Genomic DNA, 19457 nt, shown 5'->3' on the forward strand with positions numbered 1-19457 from the left:
GATATACACTGTACTAGTGCCGACATTGTGCATGCTCTGTTGCCTGTGTCTATGTGCCTGTGGTTCTGTCAGTGTGATCATGTGATGTATCTGACCCCAGGAATGTGTCAATAAAGTTTCCCCTTCCTGGGACAATGAATTCACGGTGTTCTTATTTCAATTTCCAGGAGTGTATGTTGGAGAGAATGTGAAAAGAAACGAGCCGTTTCATTCTCATTGAAGCCATACTAGCGTACAGGGAGACCATGGAAATCCTAAATTTTACAACTTTATGGCCGATGAGGGCTTATACCACCGCTCTCCCAAATGTAAGTCCACTGCGCCTTCTCGCTCTCGATAGGTACCGGGAAGGGGCCATGAGGAGGGGGTGTGGGGAGGGGGTGAGGGAGGGGGTAGTCGACAGTGGAAAGTTCTTCAGAATGAAATGGACAAGACTTGTGATTTCGCTGTATCCCCGTCCTATGTACGTTGAGAGGACATGCACGTTCAGAATGGTGCCCCAGATTCCGACGTCTTTGTTCCAGGTATAGGTCGAGGACCTACCGGGACTGGCCGTGACACAGTGGCGAATTCTGCGCAGTGACTATCGGATTCGTGCGGGAACTCACTGCTGCACGTGAGAAGGCACCATTGGCCAAGGCGATACGCACATCCTCCCTGCGGTGGGCGCCTTATCGTGGCTGCGTATGCGTCGCCAGTCCAGTTTCGAGACGTCAGTTTCCCCCGAGCACGGTGCAAGTGCGGACATAATTTTGTTGAGCATTGCGAGGAGAAACCTGTCATGTGTTAACGGGCATTTCTTTCGTCCGTTATATTGTTACTAGTGACTGAATCCGCGCATCGGCCTTAATCTTCGCGTCTGAGGAACTGTCAGCGTTTCCAAACACCGTCAGGTAAGAACGTAGTGGCGTGAGTCCACTTTTATGTTTCTTAATGAACACCGTCCTGAGAGATGAACTGAGCTCTGATTCTTAAGAAATCTTCCGATCCGTCACTCGTCTCTGCTGGTATAACTTATGAACAATGTATATGTAGTACAGCATCTGCGGGATAAGAAGGAATACGAACCTGACTTGTACTATGACATTCGAAAGAATTGCATGTTTAGTCGTTAATAAACGTTATTCCACTTAGAGACGGTCAAATTGCATATTAATTTGATAGATTCCAACAAATGAGAATGACCAAAACTTTAAGTCAATGATCTATCCCTACACTACACAATCAGTCAAAACGATCGCGTTCTTACACTTTTGTAGCAGAAGAGCGATACAAATTAGCAGCAGTGCCAAATAATTTTGTGAGAAGTCGTTCATTACCGAAACTGTCTCAAAAGACCAACTAAGAATCGAAATGAATGAAAGGGGTGTAAAAAGATATACTTGAAGAGCTAGGGAAAGGAAGGGTGAAAATTATGAGTCCACATAAGAAGAACGGGCCAAGATCGTGCGCCAAGGAGAGTATGGGGTTGGCAGCCACAAGTAAGAAGAAGACCGAGAGAAGACCGGACAAAACAAGTGATGTTAATATTGGCAAGATCACGAATGCGAGGAGATTCGTAGCGCATATTGGAGAGGAGGATCCGAGGACTGGCCAGCACGGTTACAACAAACTCCAATAATAATAATAATAATGAGTTATGTATGTATGTACTGTCAATACATTTGAACTTAAAAGTTCCACACCGCTGATGTGAAAATTTCATTAATTGCTGATGAAGTGTTCTGCCCACAGATTTTCTCAAATTTTCTTTCTTTTTCTGCTTTTTTTGCACCTTAATGCGTATGGTTTAAGTGGTTCGCAGATAGTAAAACTTGTAGTCTAACTGCATAAAAAAACTGGAAGTTGTTTGCAATTGAAAGTTCTAGCGACGTTTCAGCGCAATATCTTCTCGCGTTTCTTGCCGGGTAAATCCGCAGAGTGCCCGCGAAGTTTTGGTAGGCATGTTCCCTCCTTCCATCTATGCCAGCAGATCGAACCTGTTTGCTGACAAAAGATTGAAAATCGCGCAGCTACCAGCATATTGCTTCTGATTTCGTATGAGGCACATAAAAGGAGTGATACTCCCATGTCGTGCACTACAAGCTGACGTCATCCTCTACTGCCGCTGTGTGTGAATTGAATTTTCGAACAGTTGTCAGAATTTTCCTACTTTTATTTTGAGCGAAATTGAAAATGTCAGCAAATGACGATCTCGTCAAACAAAAATTTTTTATTGGTGACAATCAATCGTTTCCCCCTAATGATCACGCATATTCGAAAGTAACTAACTTTGCACAATGTTTCTGTCAATCACTAATACAGTCATGACTGTTACTGAGTACAGAGAATAGCTCTGGTTTCTTGGTACAATGGCACTTTTCCTTTTGTCTAAAACTTCTTCACATTATATAGCCTTTCTTGATTTTAATTTCTTATTTTAAGTTTCCGGTTTTGGGAAGAAGACTTTTTTTGTATTTGGAAGCGCTTGTGAAGGTCTGAAATCTATGATACCTCCGACGACATTACGTTTTTGTAGCGGTAGGGGTAATGGCAGTAACAATTGTGAACGATATGGGAGAGGGTTCCTAGTTTGGCCTTAAATCCAGAAAAGCAAGGGATGTTGAACGTGTAAGGGCAGTGACTTTCCTGCTTCCGATCCGGGACTCCGAAACTCTGCAAGATTCTGCCAGATACCACATACACTCTTCAGACCTACTATGGTGCACAACCAGGCATTTGGTGAGTGCAGAGGAAAGCAACAACGTTTACTCAGAAACACCATAACACGTAAGCCTTTAGTGTAGACGCACAAGCAGTCTACATCTGTTTGGCTAAATGCGGTAAGCTGCTGACGAACGTACGCAGAAAGTATCACTGACAGCAGTTTGCCTTGGATTTGAATGGGATGCAGCTACTTGAAATTTTGTCCAGTCTAAGAATATTCCTCACACTACAAAAGACACTATATGACAGAAACGGCCAGCGCACACTACATGTACTGTGATTTATTTATGACATAAATTTGAAGTAGCCGGCCGCTGTGGCCGAACGGATCTAGGCGCTTCAATCCGAAACCGCGCTGCTGCTACGGTAGTAGGTTCGAATCGTGCCTCGGGCATGGATGTGTGTGATGTCCTTAGGTTAGTTAGGTTTAAGTAGTTCTAAGTCTAGGGGACTGATGACCTAAGATGTTAAGTCCCATAGTGCTCAGAGCCATTTGAACCATTTTGAAATTTGAAGTAACCACATAATTACCGGGAACGTCTTGCTCTCTTTAAGCAGAACTGACACCAAGCCAAACAACGAAGAAAGAAAATTATGAGATGGCGATGTACACCAATCTGCCTCTGCGTGCTGACCTCCCTATACGTAAACCTTATTAACTGCTTCACAACTCACGGAGACAGTGACGGGTATTGTGCTGAAACTCCCTGGCAGACTGAAATTGTTTGCCGAACCGGGATTCGAATCTGGGACATTGCGAGGTCGCGTCCCGTTAGTTAGTTTCAATCCGCCAGGGGTTTTCGGATCAGCGCACACTTTTTTTCTATTCATTTGCTTTCGAGGTTGCATATACAGCTACCTCAATAGTGGAATGTCAGTTATGACGATATGAACGTAAGGACAGCACAGCACACAGTCCCCAAGCATAGAAAAATCTCCGACTCGGCCAGAAATCGAAGCCGGGCCGCTTCCGTTTGCAATCCGTCGCACTGACTGCGCAGCTAGCGAGGCGGACTAGGTACACATTTCGCTGTCGAGTGAAAATTCGTTTTGGTGCACGGTATTATTATGGTGCTTAGTGCAAACGTAATCATCTTTGCTATGCTATCACTCTTCCACGCGACTTAACAAAGATAGACCTATGTCACACCGACTTTGAGTACTTGGACTACAATGCGATACTATTGATCCTATTCTACTGGGCTATAAATGTGATGTACATCATTTTATTACAATACGACGAGTATTTAAAGTTTAGTTTAGAAATTTCAAACTGTTGCCAAATATTCTTGCATTCTGTCATAAAATACTAGTTGAAAATCAACAGATTTGGTTCATAAAAACTGGTTCATAAAAGAACTGTTGCACTACAGTCATTGTCAATAAACGCTTTTTTATCTTACTAACATTAGACAGCTATTTTTTCTGTGTGGAGTTGAACCAGTACAAAGTAACACACTGATTTCGTATCTCATTAAAGTCTTCTGATATTCTACAGAAATGTCTAGACAGGCTATCAATCCACGTTATACAATACTGTCATTTTTGTCAGTCAGTTCTCACTCTCATACATTTAACTTCCCCAATGTACTGAGTACATCATTGCTACTTCCGTTAAAATGCACGGTCCAGTCACATTAATGTGACCACCGCCTATGTTCCACGTCAACGTGCACAGACGCCAGGTGACAGCACTGGCATTGGACGATACATGAGGCGTGTCAGCGGGACACGGAAACAGTGCAATCGTTGTAATGCTGAAACGGATCGACTTATTTGACGTCCAGAAGAGCATGATCATTGGTTTTCGGGGCAAAAATGCATGCCGTTCCGAAATAGCTAAGTTTATAAAATGCTCGCGTGGCCTCGTGGTTAGAGTACACCGTGCGTGGCAAACTGGCGCTATCCAAAACCTACGCCGAAGCAACTGTGGTACACTTCGAGCCATAGATGACTGGGATGCACGACGGGGTGGCGGCTACGGAGAAGTGTACGCGTGAATAGAAGTGCAAAACTGTTGAGCAACTGACCGCCCAGATGAATCGAGGGGCTATCAACAGTGACTCCTCCACGACCATTCAGCGAACGTTGCTGCCTATGGGTCCTGGCAGAAAGCGCGTGGTTCATGCACCCATGCTGACTTCTGTTCATTGGAGCCGAAGGCTGGAATCTGCATGCCAGTATCACAGCTGGACGTCCACCGAGTGGCGACGGGTGGCCTTTTCAGATGAATCACGCAGAATCGGGCAAACGTTGGTTGACGTGCACAGCGTGATACGTCTGGAAGGAAAAAACTCCTGCAACAGTCATCGGAGTGGTCCAGACCGGAGGAGGGAGCGTTTTGGTCTTAGGATTGTTTTCGTGGCACTGCTGGGTGATCTAGTCATTCTGGAAGGACACTGGATCAACACGAGTATGCATGTCTCCTTAGGGACCACATCCACCCCTATGTACAGTTTGTCTTTCGTCGGCACGATGGCGTCTAGCGGTAGGACAACGCTATGTGTCACATAGGTTGGAATGTACGTGTCTGGTTCGAAGAGCATCAGGATGAGTTTATCGTACTCCCCTGACCAAAAAACCCCCAGATTTAAACCCAATAGGTGAAGTAGTGTTTAAGCTTAGGGACTGATGACTTTAGCAGTTAAGTCCCATAAGATTTCACACACATTTGAACATCTTGAACACGAAAATCGTCAATCGCAGCTGGCCACGGCACTGGAGTCAGCATGGCCCCACACCCTCCGCGATGCGTTTTAGAGCCTCACTGACTCTCCCTGCACCATTCGCGTCGGTCCGCGCTACAACAAGTGGTTATTCAGGCTTCCGACAAGTGGTCACATTAATGTGGCTGGGCAGTGTATATTCGGATTATCCTCAAAAATTCTGTACTGTCAACTATTTCTCATTTACGACTGCGCATGCTGTAAGACGAGGCTTTCTCAACAGTGTTGGTGGATTACTGGCCGCAGAGATGGCGTCAGCATTTAGTGATGTATGTAATCATGGTGAATATGTTGGTTTGGAAGAGCCTCTGTTTTCGAGTTGTGTCCTCCGATTCCCGAGTAAATCACCATGTTGAAGAAGACACGCCATACTTGAGGTATGACTGATTAATAGCAGACTTTACATTTAGAAGAGATATAACAAGGCGTTTACATGCAACAATATGTGGAAACAATCTTGTGACCATTAAGATGTGTGAGAACTTTAATACAATAATGCAAGAACGTCACCTGGATATCAAGCATTTTTCGCTGCAATCATCCCAAGGCGCGTCTTTAGTAGTTTACAAAGAAAAAGTAAATGAATAAAATAAAATAAGATAAAAATTAAGCAGCTTCGTTGGAGTTTCGAGGGAAGAAATCTGCAGAGAATGGCAGCAGAAATGAATTAATGTAGCCATACTTTTTTCAGTTGCCTCAAATCTCCACCTTTATCATAAGACATGACTGATTTGTATGAAATTATACTCTAGCAAGGACATGGAATAGTTACTTTGCCATCGTGGTGTAAGCGCTACAGAAATTCCCAAGCTCTCCAGAAATGCGGTAAAAGTTGTGCATATGAATGAATTTTATTGCCAACTCTGTCGAAAACTTCCAGATTAATAAACCTATACTAAAAAACGTTCTGCTACTGGCGTCATTTCTGAATTTGATGTAAATTATTTCGTGAAGTATAAACAGGAGAAAAAAAGAAAGGTCGTGTTTCACGATGTAATAAAATCTTTCTGGTTTCGCTTTTCTTTCAGTCTTTTTTTCTTTTAAACGCTGTGTAGTCACAACCTAAAGTGCTGAGGCATCAAGGAATCAAGACAAATGCGGAGGTTAACAATCGTAGAGAGAGACCAAGACTGAATACAGTAACCACGTAACGGATGTAGGTTCCAGTAGTTATGCAGAGATGAAGAGGTACTGTTTGCTAATTTTGTACTCAGTTTGATATTTATGTCAACGATACATTGCCGCCGGCCGACGTGGCCCAGCGGTTCTAGGCGCTTCAGTCTGGAACCGCACGACCGCTACGGTCGCAGGTTCGAATCCTGCCTCGGGCATGGATGTGTGTGATGTCCTTAGGTTAGTTAGGTTTAAGTAGTTCTAAGTTCTAGGGGACTGATGACCTCAGATGTTAAGTCGCATAGTCCTCAGAGCCATTTGAACCATTTGATACAATGCCATATTGCCCGTCGTAACATATTCAGAATGTAATAAGAGAAAAAAATAATCTGAACTAAACGGTGAACTATAAATTCCAGATTGAAAAATGACAGTAATAATAACAAACAAACAGGACAAAAATTAATTTGCAAAACTTAACAAGGGGAGGAAAAGGGGAAAGACAGATCAGACGTTACTTAAACCACAATCCTGTGTCTGGCGTTATCGTAACAGTGAGAATGTTGCTAGTTCATAGTCTCGTGGTGTTGCTCGATCTGGAACAGGTCCATATTTTGAGGACAGAACAACATAGTTGTTTCGGTTCTCAGTCCATATGAAACAAGTAGGGCTTACAAAAAATTCAAACATGGGGTGCACGGTAGAAGAAGTATTTCGTGTGGACAGTGATGAGTTTCTTCGTCCTTCTCTTGTTTGGGATACGTAATCTTGACATATCATGAGGTGAAGCCAGTCTTACCAAGAATCTCACGAGGTGGCACTACCGAACTAAGACACTGCGCAGGCGAACCAATGAAGATTCTTACATGAATTAAAACAGTTATCTGAGTTAGTCATTTTTATTCTCTTCCAAGATGTTCTTCGTGGGCGTACACTCTAACCTTCAGGTGGATCAGGGGGACAAGTATATTTTTTCACTTGGATGTAGCCAGTTTTGATTTTAAGTTATTATTGTCACTTGTACCATAATATGGTACTGTAATAACGATCTGATGCGTGCTTGCTGTAAAATGTGAACTTTCACTGCCGGAAATGTCACTTCATTGAACTATTCCTTGCTATGATCCAATGAACTTCTTGCTGAAACCTGATGTTTTGTCCCTATCTGTAGAGGACATAGTCAAGGTGGAGTGCAGCTTCTCTGAATGTTCGGTTCACATCCTGGCTCGCTACACAACAATAAAAATTTTTTTCGCGGTCTCCGTTGGGGAGGCTCAAAACTCGAACGCAGTTGGCCATTGTCCGTTGCTGTCGTCCCTCATCGCTATCTCCCTGTCGTGAACGACTGGTACACATCTTCTTCAGGACCACCATCCGCATTCCGTTCAATTGCATACCCCCTCCTTCCTTTTAAACATGTTTTGCAGCAGGGAGACCTTCAGATTAGATAGGCCTCAGGCACTGGCTGCCAAGAACGGATATTAAGGAAAGGCTATACATAGAAGTGAGAGAGATTATTAAACATGCAATAATTTTATTCCAGAGTTAGAGGTGTTGATACTGAATGGATTTCAATTCTGGTGTATATGTTATAAATGGTTAGTACATATATATATATATTGCCTGAGAAAAGAAGTGAAGCACCGAGAATAGGAGGAGGAATCAAACACAACTTCACTGATTTAGAGAGTACGTGATGTTATTTCAGTGCTTCCAAATTCGAGTCAAATTTTCAAAGAACTCCGCAGTAGAAAGCCCCTTATCAGTATGATTTTGCATCCCCTGTGGCCTAGATGCATGCACTGATTCGGTTGGGAAGGGTCTCATAAAGTCGTCGTGTACTGCCCTGAGGCGACCTAGTCAATTATTATTTTAACTGGTCTTTGATATCCTGGATAATGCCACAAGAGATGAAGTTGATGTTCAAGCTCGTCCCAAACATTTTCTATTGGAGACACATCTGGAGATCTTGTTGGCAACGGAAATACCGCATAAAGCTGACAGAGACTCGTGGCATCTGTGGAAGAATGTTGTATTGTTGAAAAACGGCGCCACGATACTGTCACACATGAGTTAACAACTGAGAACACAGGATGTCCATGACGTACCATTGTACTATCAGAGTTTCCTCAGTCACTACCGGCCGTGACCTGACGGTCGCACATCGTGACGCCAGGAGTAACATCGCTGTGCTTGTTTAAAACATTGGAAGAATGAGACCTGTCCCCAGGTCGCCACCATACGCGCCGACGACGGTCATCCGGGGTAGTGCAGAACTGCCATTCATCGCTGAAAACATTGTGGCGTCATACGCCATCAGTCATTGCTTTCTGGTCACGGCACCAGCCCAGACGCAGCCGTTTGTGTAGTGGTGTTAACAGCAGGATACGCATGGAATGGTAATTCCATAGTCCGGCTGCTGTTAGTCTCTGACCAATGATATGGGCCAATATAGAATGTTGCGCAGAGCCCTTTACTTATTGTCGGATGGCAGGTGCAGATGTGAGGGGATTACCATGTGCCTGGTGCACAATACGGCGATTCTCCCTTGTAGTGATCAGGCGTGTCAGCTGCAATCTTGGCGACGAGTATTCCTGCCTTAACGTTGCCATGCATTTCAACATTGGGCCACTGTCACAGGTGAATGATCTACAATTCTGGATGTCGCACGATGAGACCAGCCACCGAAATGGAAATCCACAACAAGGCCTTTCTTCAAACCCTGTAAAATGCTGAAAAGGCTTTATAATACGAGTAGGTGGCAACTCTGTGTCTTTCAGAATGATCACTCACCATCTGACACTGTTCACGCACGTTATATACCTTTCTGGGCCTGGTAACAACACTAAATACGATTGTCGCTAATGCATTCTGGTAGCCGTTCTACATCTCACAGTGAATGGCATCACTTTTTTGACAGCCAGTGTATGTTCCTTATGAAAGACTAGTTCGTTGAGTGTTATGTTGCCAATAAATTAACGTTGCAAACTTACTATTTATTACAATTTCGGCAGTATAGTTGATGTTGAGCGCAGTTCCCAGTGGTGATACGCGTCTTTTGTGGATATGGCAGCAGGTGATTATGGTGGCCATGGCGGCGATGGAGACGACTCAGAGCAGCCCAGCGATGCAGGGCCGAGCGGTCAGCGTGAGCGTCGACTCCCTGGACGTGGTGGCCTCTTCACACTCCACTGGCGCTCAGGGGGCGGCGGCATCCACTCCTAGCGCTGCTGCAGACTCGCTGGCAGTCGTCGACCCGGCCGACCAGGACGAAAAAGTCGTCAAAGTGGAGTTGGCCAACTTGTCAGCCGCGACAAGCAAGGAGGATATTGATGACGAGGTGAGTCAACCCGGCAGTAATAGTCAACAGAAATCTACTCATCTCTTGTCCCACCGATGACCTGAACTAGATTGTATGATTGGAGTTCATACAGGATGTTACATGCCTACACTAGCAAGTTTTTTTCTTGACTACGGAATTCGCTCAAGCTCACACTAGGTAGACCTGAACGACGAACTGAGTGGTGAACTTACTTTCCGCTACAATGCATTACGTGTCGAGCAAGTGCCACGACCGGATTTAGACACGACAGCGCCCTAGGCCAAAGACTTTCCGGCGTACCCTGAGTCCTTTGAGTCCGCAACCCCAACCCACTACGACAGGTTTGTTTTTGTTCATAAATATCCCTGCGATACCATGATTTTCGACGGATTTGTTAAAAAGGATCATGAGAAATGGTGTTCGTCTCTAACAAACACTCTTGAAAGACCTAACGTGACATTGTAGGTTGTTTAATGCTCAGATAGTTGGGTCATTAAATGTTTCGTTTTCGTTGTTTGCGTCTTAAAAATACAGTTTCATAACAATGTGCACACTTCCAATTGCGCTCACGTGCCTCATTTCTTCTTTTGCCCCCCGAACACTCTTACGTTTCCCCTGCTTTGTCGTCTATTTCCTTGCTCCATACTACCATCACAACTCTCGCCTTTAATGCCTCTTAGGAATAAACACCAACAATAATATCGCAACCACTCCAAACTATACCAGCGCCACAGGCATGACTGCCATCAGCTCTCTCATTAAACGTTTCTATAATGCCACTTTGATCGTTAATGATATTACTACCTACAAGGTAACGCAAATTTGAATTCTCACGCTTAGAAAAACGTCATCACCTTCATCATCTTCATCATTATCCTTTCAGGTATTAGGCCCTACTGCCTGTTCCAGCCTCAGTCCGTCTTTGCCTCAGCCTTCTGAGTCTCTTTGGCCAACAGGTCTGTATAACAGGTCTGTATGACAGTGCCACTTTCTAAATTCTCTTCCTACTTGATTCTATATTGGTCCATTTTATACTACATTGCGAATATTTGTAACTGATTCCGTATATCCTGGTAGTTTATTTTATCAGGGCGTGTGTGTCCCAGTAGTATCCTAAGGAATTTCATTTCTGTTGCTTGTGTATGACTGTGGTCTTTCTGTCTTTCAGGAATTCGCTTAGAAAAACATTCGCAAGAACTTCAAGCTGGAATAGTATCACCTTTTTTCATTCAGTTGTTGGTTTTCTATTTTGTACACCAATAGCTTTTTCACACCACTCATCCTCTTGTATAGACTACTTAAAATAATAGCTACTACGCATAATGATGACAACTGACAACCAACTTGTACACAAATCTATGCGAAACGTAACTCTACAGTAGCTGCAAGTAGGGTTGTCAGATTTCTCGGTCGTCCAACCAGGACATTCTGATTTCTCGGTCATCAAACCGGAACACAATGAAAAATCGCTTCTGAAATCGTAAGATAAAATACATTTATTAAGAACAAAAACTAAAAATGCAAATGAAATGCATAAATATGCATGTACTAACATGTCTGCCAAATATATTTTTGCCTTTATGGCGTATAAATGTTTTTAGGAACAGAAACAATAAGGGCAAAATAATTTCATATTTTACACCTTAACTGCTCTATAACAGAAATAAACCTGAACTTTTATTTTTTTGTGCTTTGCATTTGACTTGGCCATTTTTAATCCAGCCTTATTATTTAATAAATAATCGGTCATTTCCGAACAATCAAAATCATGATTTTCCAAGCATAGAAGAATGCTCACAACGGTATTGACTGAAAGTTTATTCCTCTCTTCCCTCCACTGTATTTCCACCAAAGAAAATATTCTTTCTATGTTACCGTTGTGGCTTGGTATGGAAACAACGCACATGCTTAGTAAATCCCTATATTTCTCGTGAAATTCCGTTTCTAGTTTGGAAAATACAACTACCCATTTTGTTTTCTCAGTCTGGAGACTGTAATTCACAGATTAGGTTGGGTTTTACTGAGGTGATTCAGTTAAATAAAAATGTGTCATTTAAAATAATATTTTTTGTTTTCAAATATTCCACCGATTTTTCTAAATCTTTCCATTCAGTTATTTTTTCCAGTCATCCACGAAACCACTAAGTCTTTTTTTAATCGTATGGTCCACCGTTTCAAGTAGCCAGCCATCGTTTTGTAAAAGTTTACAAGTTTTTCATTAAACATGTTATTCTGTTTCTTGAAAATTTACATTGTTTTAACCAGAGAACATAAAAACTGAATTTTCAACTTTTCCATTGCTGTGTTCTTAGTCGATGTAACAACATTTAGAAGTCTGTGATTGACTTTTTCTTCCCTTTTTTTGGTATACCTTATTAATACCATGTCTGTCTCGTCTTGCCTCCAAATCCAGTGCATTTTTTCACGTCACTTTTTAAACCACTTAAAACTTGTACACTATAATTGACCGCCATATCTGACGTCTCCCCTCTCAAACTTCTCAGTTTCAATAATTTTATTTTTATGTCCGCCTTGGTAAAATACTGAATAAAATGTGACTTTTTTTCCTTTTTATGGTTACTTACATCGGTGCTAAAGCTATAAAATGAGCAACTTTGAAGTTCATTACGAATGAGATCAGTTGACTGAGGTGCAAGAACTTGCTATTATGTGACAATTTTGGAGTCATTAAATATTTTTGGTATTAACTTATTGAGGCAGTCTGTAGAAGCAAAAGACTGATGTTTTTCGGCCATGTGGCTTGCAAAACACCTGATGTAGTAATTTTTTCTTCTTCTTAACTATCGTGTTTTATAAAATAGTTTGTGAAAGTTTTATTTGCACTTAAAGATGATACGTTGGATTTATGTTTCTCCTTTCGAACGGGATCCTTTTTATCTGCAGTTCCTCTGTAGTGTTCCGCGGTCGGCAGGAAAGAACTAACGATCAAGTCTGACCACACTTTATTTAACTAAAGAGCCTTCTTGGCCTGGACTAATTTCCAAACTCAAGAACAAGAAACACAATAATTCTTGAGGTGGTAAAAACCAGACATAAGTTACAAGACAATGAAAAGAAATAATAACAACCAAAATACTACGCTGTACAATTCCAAAGTGGTGTTACTCTCAACAAGATACAAATTTCTACAGAAGACAACGGTGAGTGTCGACTAGAGTCGGCGTAGGTATTGGCCAGAGCTGTCCTAGCTGTAGGTACACAATACCGATCTGACTCTGTTGGCGCGCTAATAATACCGATTCTGCGGGTCTCCGTCACATGGCATTTCACGAAGTAGTGCCGTGTTTATGCGGAAGGTCTGTCGATGTTTACATTCGCTGGCGATGTTTTAATGGGAGCTCTTGAAGGGAGGTCAGCAGACCACCTCGCTTGTCTGTTGTGCGGGCCCTTTAACAGATAAGGGGCCACCATGACACCCTCCATGACCAATACTTAAATATGTATTACAGAGTTTATAGAAGGCTTCATGTTCTGTTCTGCCTTTTTCAACAAAAGAATATTTCTCGCTCTATTTGTCGAAAATTTCCACTTCCTCTTTGCCATTGTGGACAGGACTCAAAGTTTATAAAATACAGTATTTAGAAACTTTCTGATTTATTTAAAAAAAACTGTATATTAGGTACATTAGGGAAACTTTTTAGTGAGTGCACCTCAGAGGGGAATGAGGGGGAAGGGCAGCACAGAGATAAGCAATTAACAGCATCACATGCATTGCTGACAACATAAACTTTAGACGATCTTCCGCTACGCTAGAAATGTCAAATAATAAGGTTTCGCGACTGCGCAATGTGAGAACGCTCACATTCAAATATGGTATTATTTATACTAATAAATACTAAATAAAATAAAGTAGTAATGACTCAGTAAGTAGATAACTAATGATATTTTAAACTTCAGTAGCGTATTTACTCCATGTCAGACTGTTAGATCGCAAGTGATGAGAACAGCGAGAAAAGGCACCATATCCGTAGACTTCTACCGACACTAGATTGTCGCACTATAATTGCTAACCATTGCAAAATTTACTAACGTCGGTAGCAAGCTGTATGCAGAAGCAGTAGAAACATTTGATATCTACATAAATATCATCTTTTCAGACTTTGTCGTCAAACACCTTCTAGTCAGTTAAATACAGTACGAATCAGACCCTCTGCATGTATATCTGCAGACTGAGAACTGCGAGAAGATGATTGTGAGAAACATGGCGTGCTGCGCGCCGACTAGAGAAGGTGCTACCGGTTTCACTATGCAAACATAGTTAAGAATCAAAAAGGCGATAAACCGGGACATTTTAACGTCCCGAAACGTGTAACCGGCACACTGGGACTTGAAAGTTACAACCGGGAGTCCCGAGTAATCGGGACATTCGACAACCCTAGTTTCGAGCAGCGAAATTAACAATCGCCCTTCCAAGTGAACTCATCGATTGAACCTACGGAATGTCATCTACTCTAGCGGTCTTGTGTTGATCTAGTTCTCTCAGTACTCTGCCAAATTCTACTCACAATACCGTATCTCACGTCTCACCTTCATCTCCTCCCTTTTCCTTTTCTGCAATAATGTTTCCATTTTCCTTGTGGTCTCTCCATATATTTGCCTTCTACAACATTTTAACTTTTCTTTCTTTGCTCAATACTGGCTTGCCATATGAGCACTTAATATTTATAGGTTGCTTCTCTTTTCTTCAAAGGTCCTTTTAATCTTCCTGCGGGCAGAACCTATCTTTCTCTAAAGAATACATTCATCCACAGTTTTGCATTTTTCCTCTAGACATTCCTGATTACACTTTCTGCCAGTATAATTTTTTAAACGTCTGTATTTTCTTTAGATTGCCTTATTGGCAGCATTTTTATATTTACTTCTGTCATGAATAAAATTCAGTATTTCCTGTGATATCAAAGAATTACCTTTTTGCCTATTTGATGCTCTGCTTCCTTCACTATTTCATCTTTCAAACCTGCCCGTTCGTCTTCTACTGTGTTCGCTTCCCCTGTTTCAGTCAAACGTTGCCTGATGCTCCCGCATAAACTCTCAAAAACCTAAGGTTCTTTTCAGTTTATCTACCTCTCGCCTACTTAATTTCTTATCTTTGTGTAGTTTCTTAAGTTTTAATTTACACTCCATAAGCAATAAACTATGTTCATGGTCAGTAACTGCTGCTGGAAATGTCTTAGAGCTTAAAATACGGTTTAGAAGTCACTGTCGTATTATTAAGCATGTTAGTCGGGAAGAGTCTGAAAAGCTTGTAAGGTTGTTACAGGCTAGGTTGTGCTGAGAAATAATTGTCATGAAAAAAATTCGATACGCTGCGCCGTTTCAGAATTAATTAGCAATGAAGTGAACCAACCTTAAAAGATTTTTAGACTGTTTCTGACTACCACATATAAGTCTGAAACCTTCCAGTGTCTCCATGTTTCTTCCACGTACACAACGTTCTTACATGATTGTTAAACCAAGTGATAGCAATGATCAAACGGTGTTCTGTGAAAAACTGTGTCAGGTGGTTTCCTCTTTCATTCTTTTCCCCTAGTCCATAGTCTCCTACTATTTTTTACTATTCCTTTTACTGCTATAGAATTCCAATTCCCTGTCACAATTACATTTTCTCTTTCTCACCTATTTCAATAATTTCTTTTATCCCATCATACATTCTTTCAATCCCTTCATCACCTGCGGAACTAGTTGACATATAAACTTGTACTATTCTGTAGCTTAGTTTCAGAATGATGTGTAACCTCCCTACCGATTATGGGATCCAACATTTCACGCTCCGACCCTTAGAATTCCACTTTTTGGTTTCCTTTTGACGATATCCTCCTGAGTAGTCCCCGCCCCGGAGATCTGAATGTGGGACAATTTTACGCCCGTAATACTTTACTCAAGAGGATGTCATGATCATTTACCAAATAAAAGAACTAAGTGCCTCCAGGGCAAACGACGGCTGTAATTTTTCTTTGTTTCCCGTTCGCAATACCAGCACAGCAAGACGATAATTGCTAACGTTACCAGATCAATCATCCAGAATGTTGCCCCAGAAACTTCAGAAAAGGCTCCTGCCTTTCTTCAGGAAGCACTTGTTTGTCTAGCTTCTCTACAAATACCTCTCCTTAGTGGTTGCACCTACAATACGGCTGCCTGTATCGTTGAGACACTCACTTCGGCAAGGTGCCATTTCAAATTTCAGTGTTATGCGATTACATAAATTTGTGATCGAAACATCGGCAAACACAGTAACGCAGACCATGATTTGTTCAGTGCTCCAGGAAAAGAAATGAAATTCATTTCACTTTATTTTTTCGAAAGAAAAAATGTGATTAAATGTCCAAGGGTGTTCTATTTTCCTGGTATTGCAAAGAGCATCCCATGATATAGCTTACTAACTTAATAACTGGAAAGTTAATCTTTGTCCCATTATTGTATAGAACATCTTCATTTGCAGTCAGTGATATTGTCACCGATAGAATAATGAGTCATACACAACATAAAACTGTGGCACTATAAAGATTGTGATTTGTACGATTATCAGGTAATAAAGAACTTACTTCGGATTAGGATCTAAGATGACCTGTTCTTAAGGTATTATAATTTAATTAGAGATCAAATACAATTTTGTAGTTTTCTATACTTAATTACAATTAAAATCGTGAGTAGAGTCATGAATATAAAGCCAGAGGGAATCCAGTAGTTGCGAGGGACAAACCCATTCCCTGACGTCTTTTATTCACTTGCTAAATCCATGCAGTCTATAGCTGCTGCTCTTTGTTGAACTAGAGGAATATTTTGTGCTACTGGGAATAAGAAATATCTCCGCGAGTTTGGGCGAATCACTCACAACAGGTCTAGGTTGTGATGGAAATCTGGTACTGCACACTTGTAGCAATGTTCATATGTTACAACAATTAAACCGAGATATGCACAACAGCCCCTGCCGACTGCTGTCTCGACTGTTGCCACGATGATTGTAATAGTAAACAGTCTGTTTCAGAACACTTTGTCTGCTCGTAGCTCTGCTACCAAACGCTAGAGATTTCCCACCAACTAAATTTCGTGATGTTATCTTGTAATACCGGCAACAAGAGTAGCGGTATAGTTATCGAAAGGAGAGACTGTGCATTGTGAATGAAACTGTTTTATGCGAACGGCAGCAGTTACAGTGTTGCATTGAGAGAGTATCACTGACAGAAAAATTTGAGGAGAGTCCCGAGGTCATTAAATGGTTTAAAGAAGACGATAATAAAATTCGAAAACACGGGTTAGTTTGATGTGGCACCTGGAAGTTATTGCCGAGGTTGCAGTTGCTGTAACTAAGCATGCAGCACGTGCCCTTCCTAGTGTTAATGCTCGTAGAGTGTCACGAGAATTGATCATCTCATGGTCAACAGTACGGTACGTTTTACGGTCTGTATTACACTAGTACCCGAACAAGACCAGAGGTGCAGCAACTGAAACCTGATGACCCACAATAAAGTTCTGAAGTTGCTCTTCGGTTTCTGCAACGGACTGAAGTTGATTACATGTGGTCGGGCAGTATTCTACGCAGTGACGAGACACATGTTACACTAAAGGGTGCAGTGAATAAACAGAACTGCCGAATTTGAGGTACTGTTAAACTGAGTGTTGTGCATGAAGAGCTATAGCACTCGCCTTATGTGACTAAGCACCTTTACACTCGGTTTGTTCTTCTTTGAAGATAATGCAAACAGAGGGCCTGTCATGTGTACAGCGGCGTCTGCACGTTATCGAGACCTTCTTGTACAGCATGTGATTCTTACTTTGGGACGGGGAAACTGTGAAGAAACCACTCTTTCCGTGCAATATGGTGCAATACCTCACGTCTCTCGCCCAGTGAAAGATCTGCTTCATGCAGCCTTCCACGAACGTGTTATCTCTAAAGGCTTTCCAGATGCAAGGCCTGCAAAGGTCACTTGATTTGAAACCATGAGACTTTTGGCTCTGGGGATATCTAAAAGAGCGCATTTACTAGGTACACGTTCCATCTCTGCCTGATCGTAGGTCAGTGTACAGGACCACGTTGCTCAGAAGCCATCGGAACTGCTGCGAGCAACTGTAGATCACGTCATTTCGCGGATGCAGCATGTCGTCGAAGACTCCGGTGCTCGTACTGAACAAACTGAGTAAGCGCCGGTTAATCATAAAATCGACAATATACCACTCTCACTTGTTTGACCTTTCTTGCCCACGTCCAGTTCCTAATCAATTACATATAGAAACACATCTATACGTCTTTCTTGCATTCACAGCGCTAGATTTGCCTCTGGTGACCAAAACTGAAATTAATTTTTTTCCAGCGTAAATCGGTTCCGCTTTAATACGTTAGTATATTTACTAAGTTTCACTGCTTAACGATAATTATAGCCCACACTGGAACCCTGGGAGTAGCAGCACTTTAGTTTTAACCATCCGGTATATGATGCACCAAATTCATCTTTCTTTCACTCTGTAAATTCACGACTACAAACTTCACAGATTTGCTGAAAAGTGTAAAGAAAAGATCGCAATATGTATGTTTATCATAAATTTAAGGTTTTCTACATTAACCAACAGCTGACAGCGGGAAACATTTACTAGTACTAATGTGGTGGCGTTGGGTGGGAAGCAATTACAACTGATAGTAATCTGTTTGGTGAAACTGCGTTTATGGTTGAATACAGTTTTTTGCAAGAAGATATAATTTTATTATAATCAGCGCCAATGAGACGATTTCATTATAAATTTGTCGCGTTAGTTTTTAAAGTATTTTGTAAGCCATGTCATATATTTAATTACATTCTTGTGCTATTGGTGCTAGTGTATGTGAATACACTCTCCGCATCTGTAAACCATTTACCAGATAGTGACAGCACCATTACCAGAGTGTTGACCGAAGATGCTGTTGCCAGCAAGAAAATATCGTCTTTGGATAATAGTAAGGAAATGGAGAAAGACTTGAACATAATTTACAGTTGATGTAATGAACGTCAACTGACTTCTTAATGTGGATAACTGTAGGGTCATATCCATTAAAAAGAACACGGAAGTATACAATTATTAGTAAATTTCTGGAGATCGTCTGATTATTTAAATATTTAAGTGTAACCTTAAGAGTCGATATGATCTGGGTCGAACAGGTAAAATCAGCAGTGGTGAAGGCGAATGGAGAACTAAGTTTGTTGGAAGAGTCCTGGGAAAGGAAATTGCAAGCCCGATGCTGGCGTGGCCAGTTCTCGAGCACTGGTTCACCCTTTGGAGTCTTCATCAGGTAGTCATAGCAACAGTTACGGAAACCTGGCAATGAGGCCGTTGCAGATCGGTATGGCCCACATGAAAGTGTAACCGAGCTGCATGGGAAAATTAAATGGAAATTATCGGAAGATAGATGGTGCTGCTAAATCATGAAACCCTGTCGGGTAAATTTAGGGAACTGGTACTCACGTAAAACTGTATCACAACTGCGCTTCCAACATCGTCTAACTGGCGTTAAGGATCATGAGAAAAAAGATGAGGGAGAATGTGCGCGTATAGAGCAGATAGTAATTCCTGTCTCACGCAGTACGTGGATGTAAGAGATG

The 19457-nt window shown here is 41.8% G+C and overlaps 1 protein-coding gene across 1 annotated transcript in view; it reads left to right on the forward strand.

Annotated features, from left to right (window-relative positions):
- Nucleotides 1–729: 729 nt before the first annotated feature.
- The window catches only part of LOC124776774 (ninjurin-B-like), a 30625-nt gene continuing 11897 nt past the window's right edge, over nucleotides 730–19457 (forward strand). The window contains exons 1-2 of the mRNA XM_047251911.1: nucleotides 730–893; nucleotides 9619–9885. Of these exons, the coding sequence (XP_047107867.1) occupies nucleotides 9628–9885 (258 nt within the window). The 5' untranslated portion in view covers nucleotides 730–893; nucleotides 9619–9627. The remainder of the gene's footprint in view (nucleotides 894–9618; nucleotides 9886–19457) is intronic.

The sequence above is a fragment of the Schistocerca piceifrons genome, chromosome 2 (genome assembly GCF_021461385.2).
Source record: "Schistocerca piceifrons isolate TAMUIC-IGC-003096 chromosome 2, iqSchPice1.1, whole genome shotgun sequence".
Lineage (NCBI taxonomy): Eukaryota > Metazoa > Arthropoda > Insecta > Orthoptera > Acrididae > Schistocerca > Schistocerca piceifrons.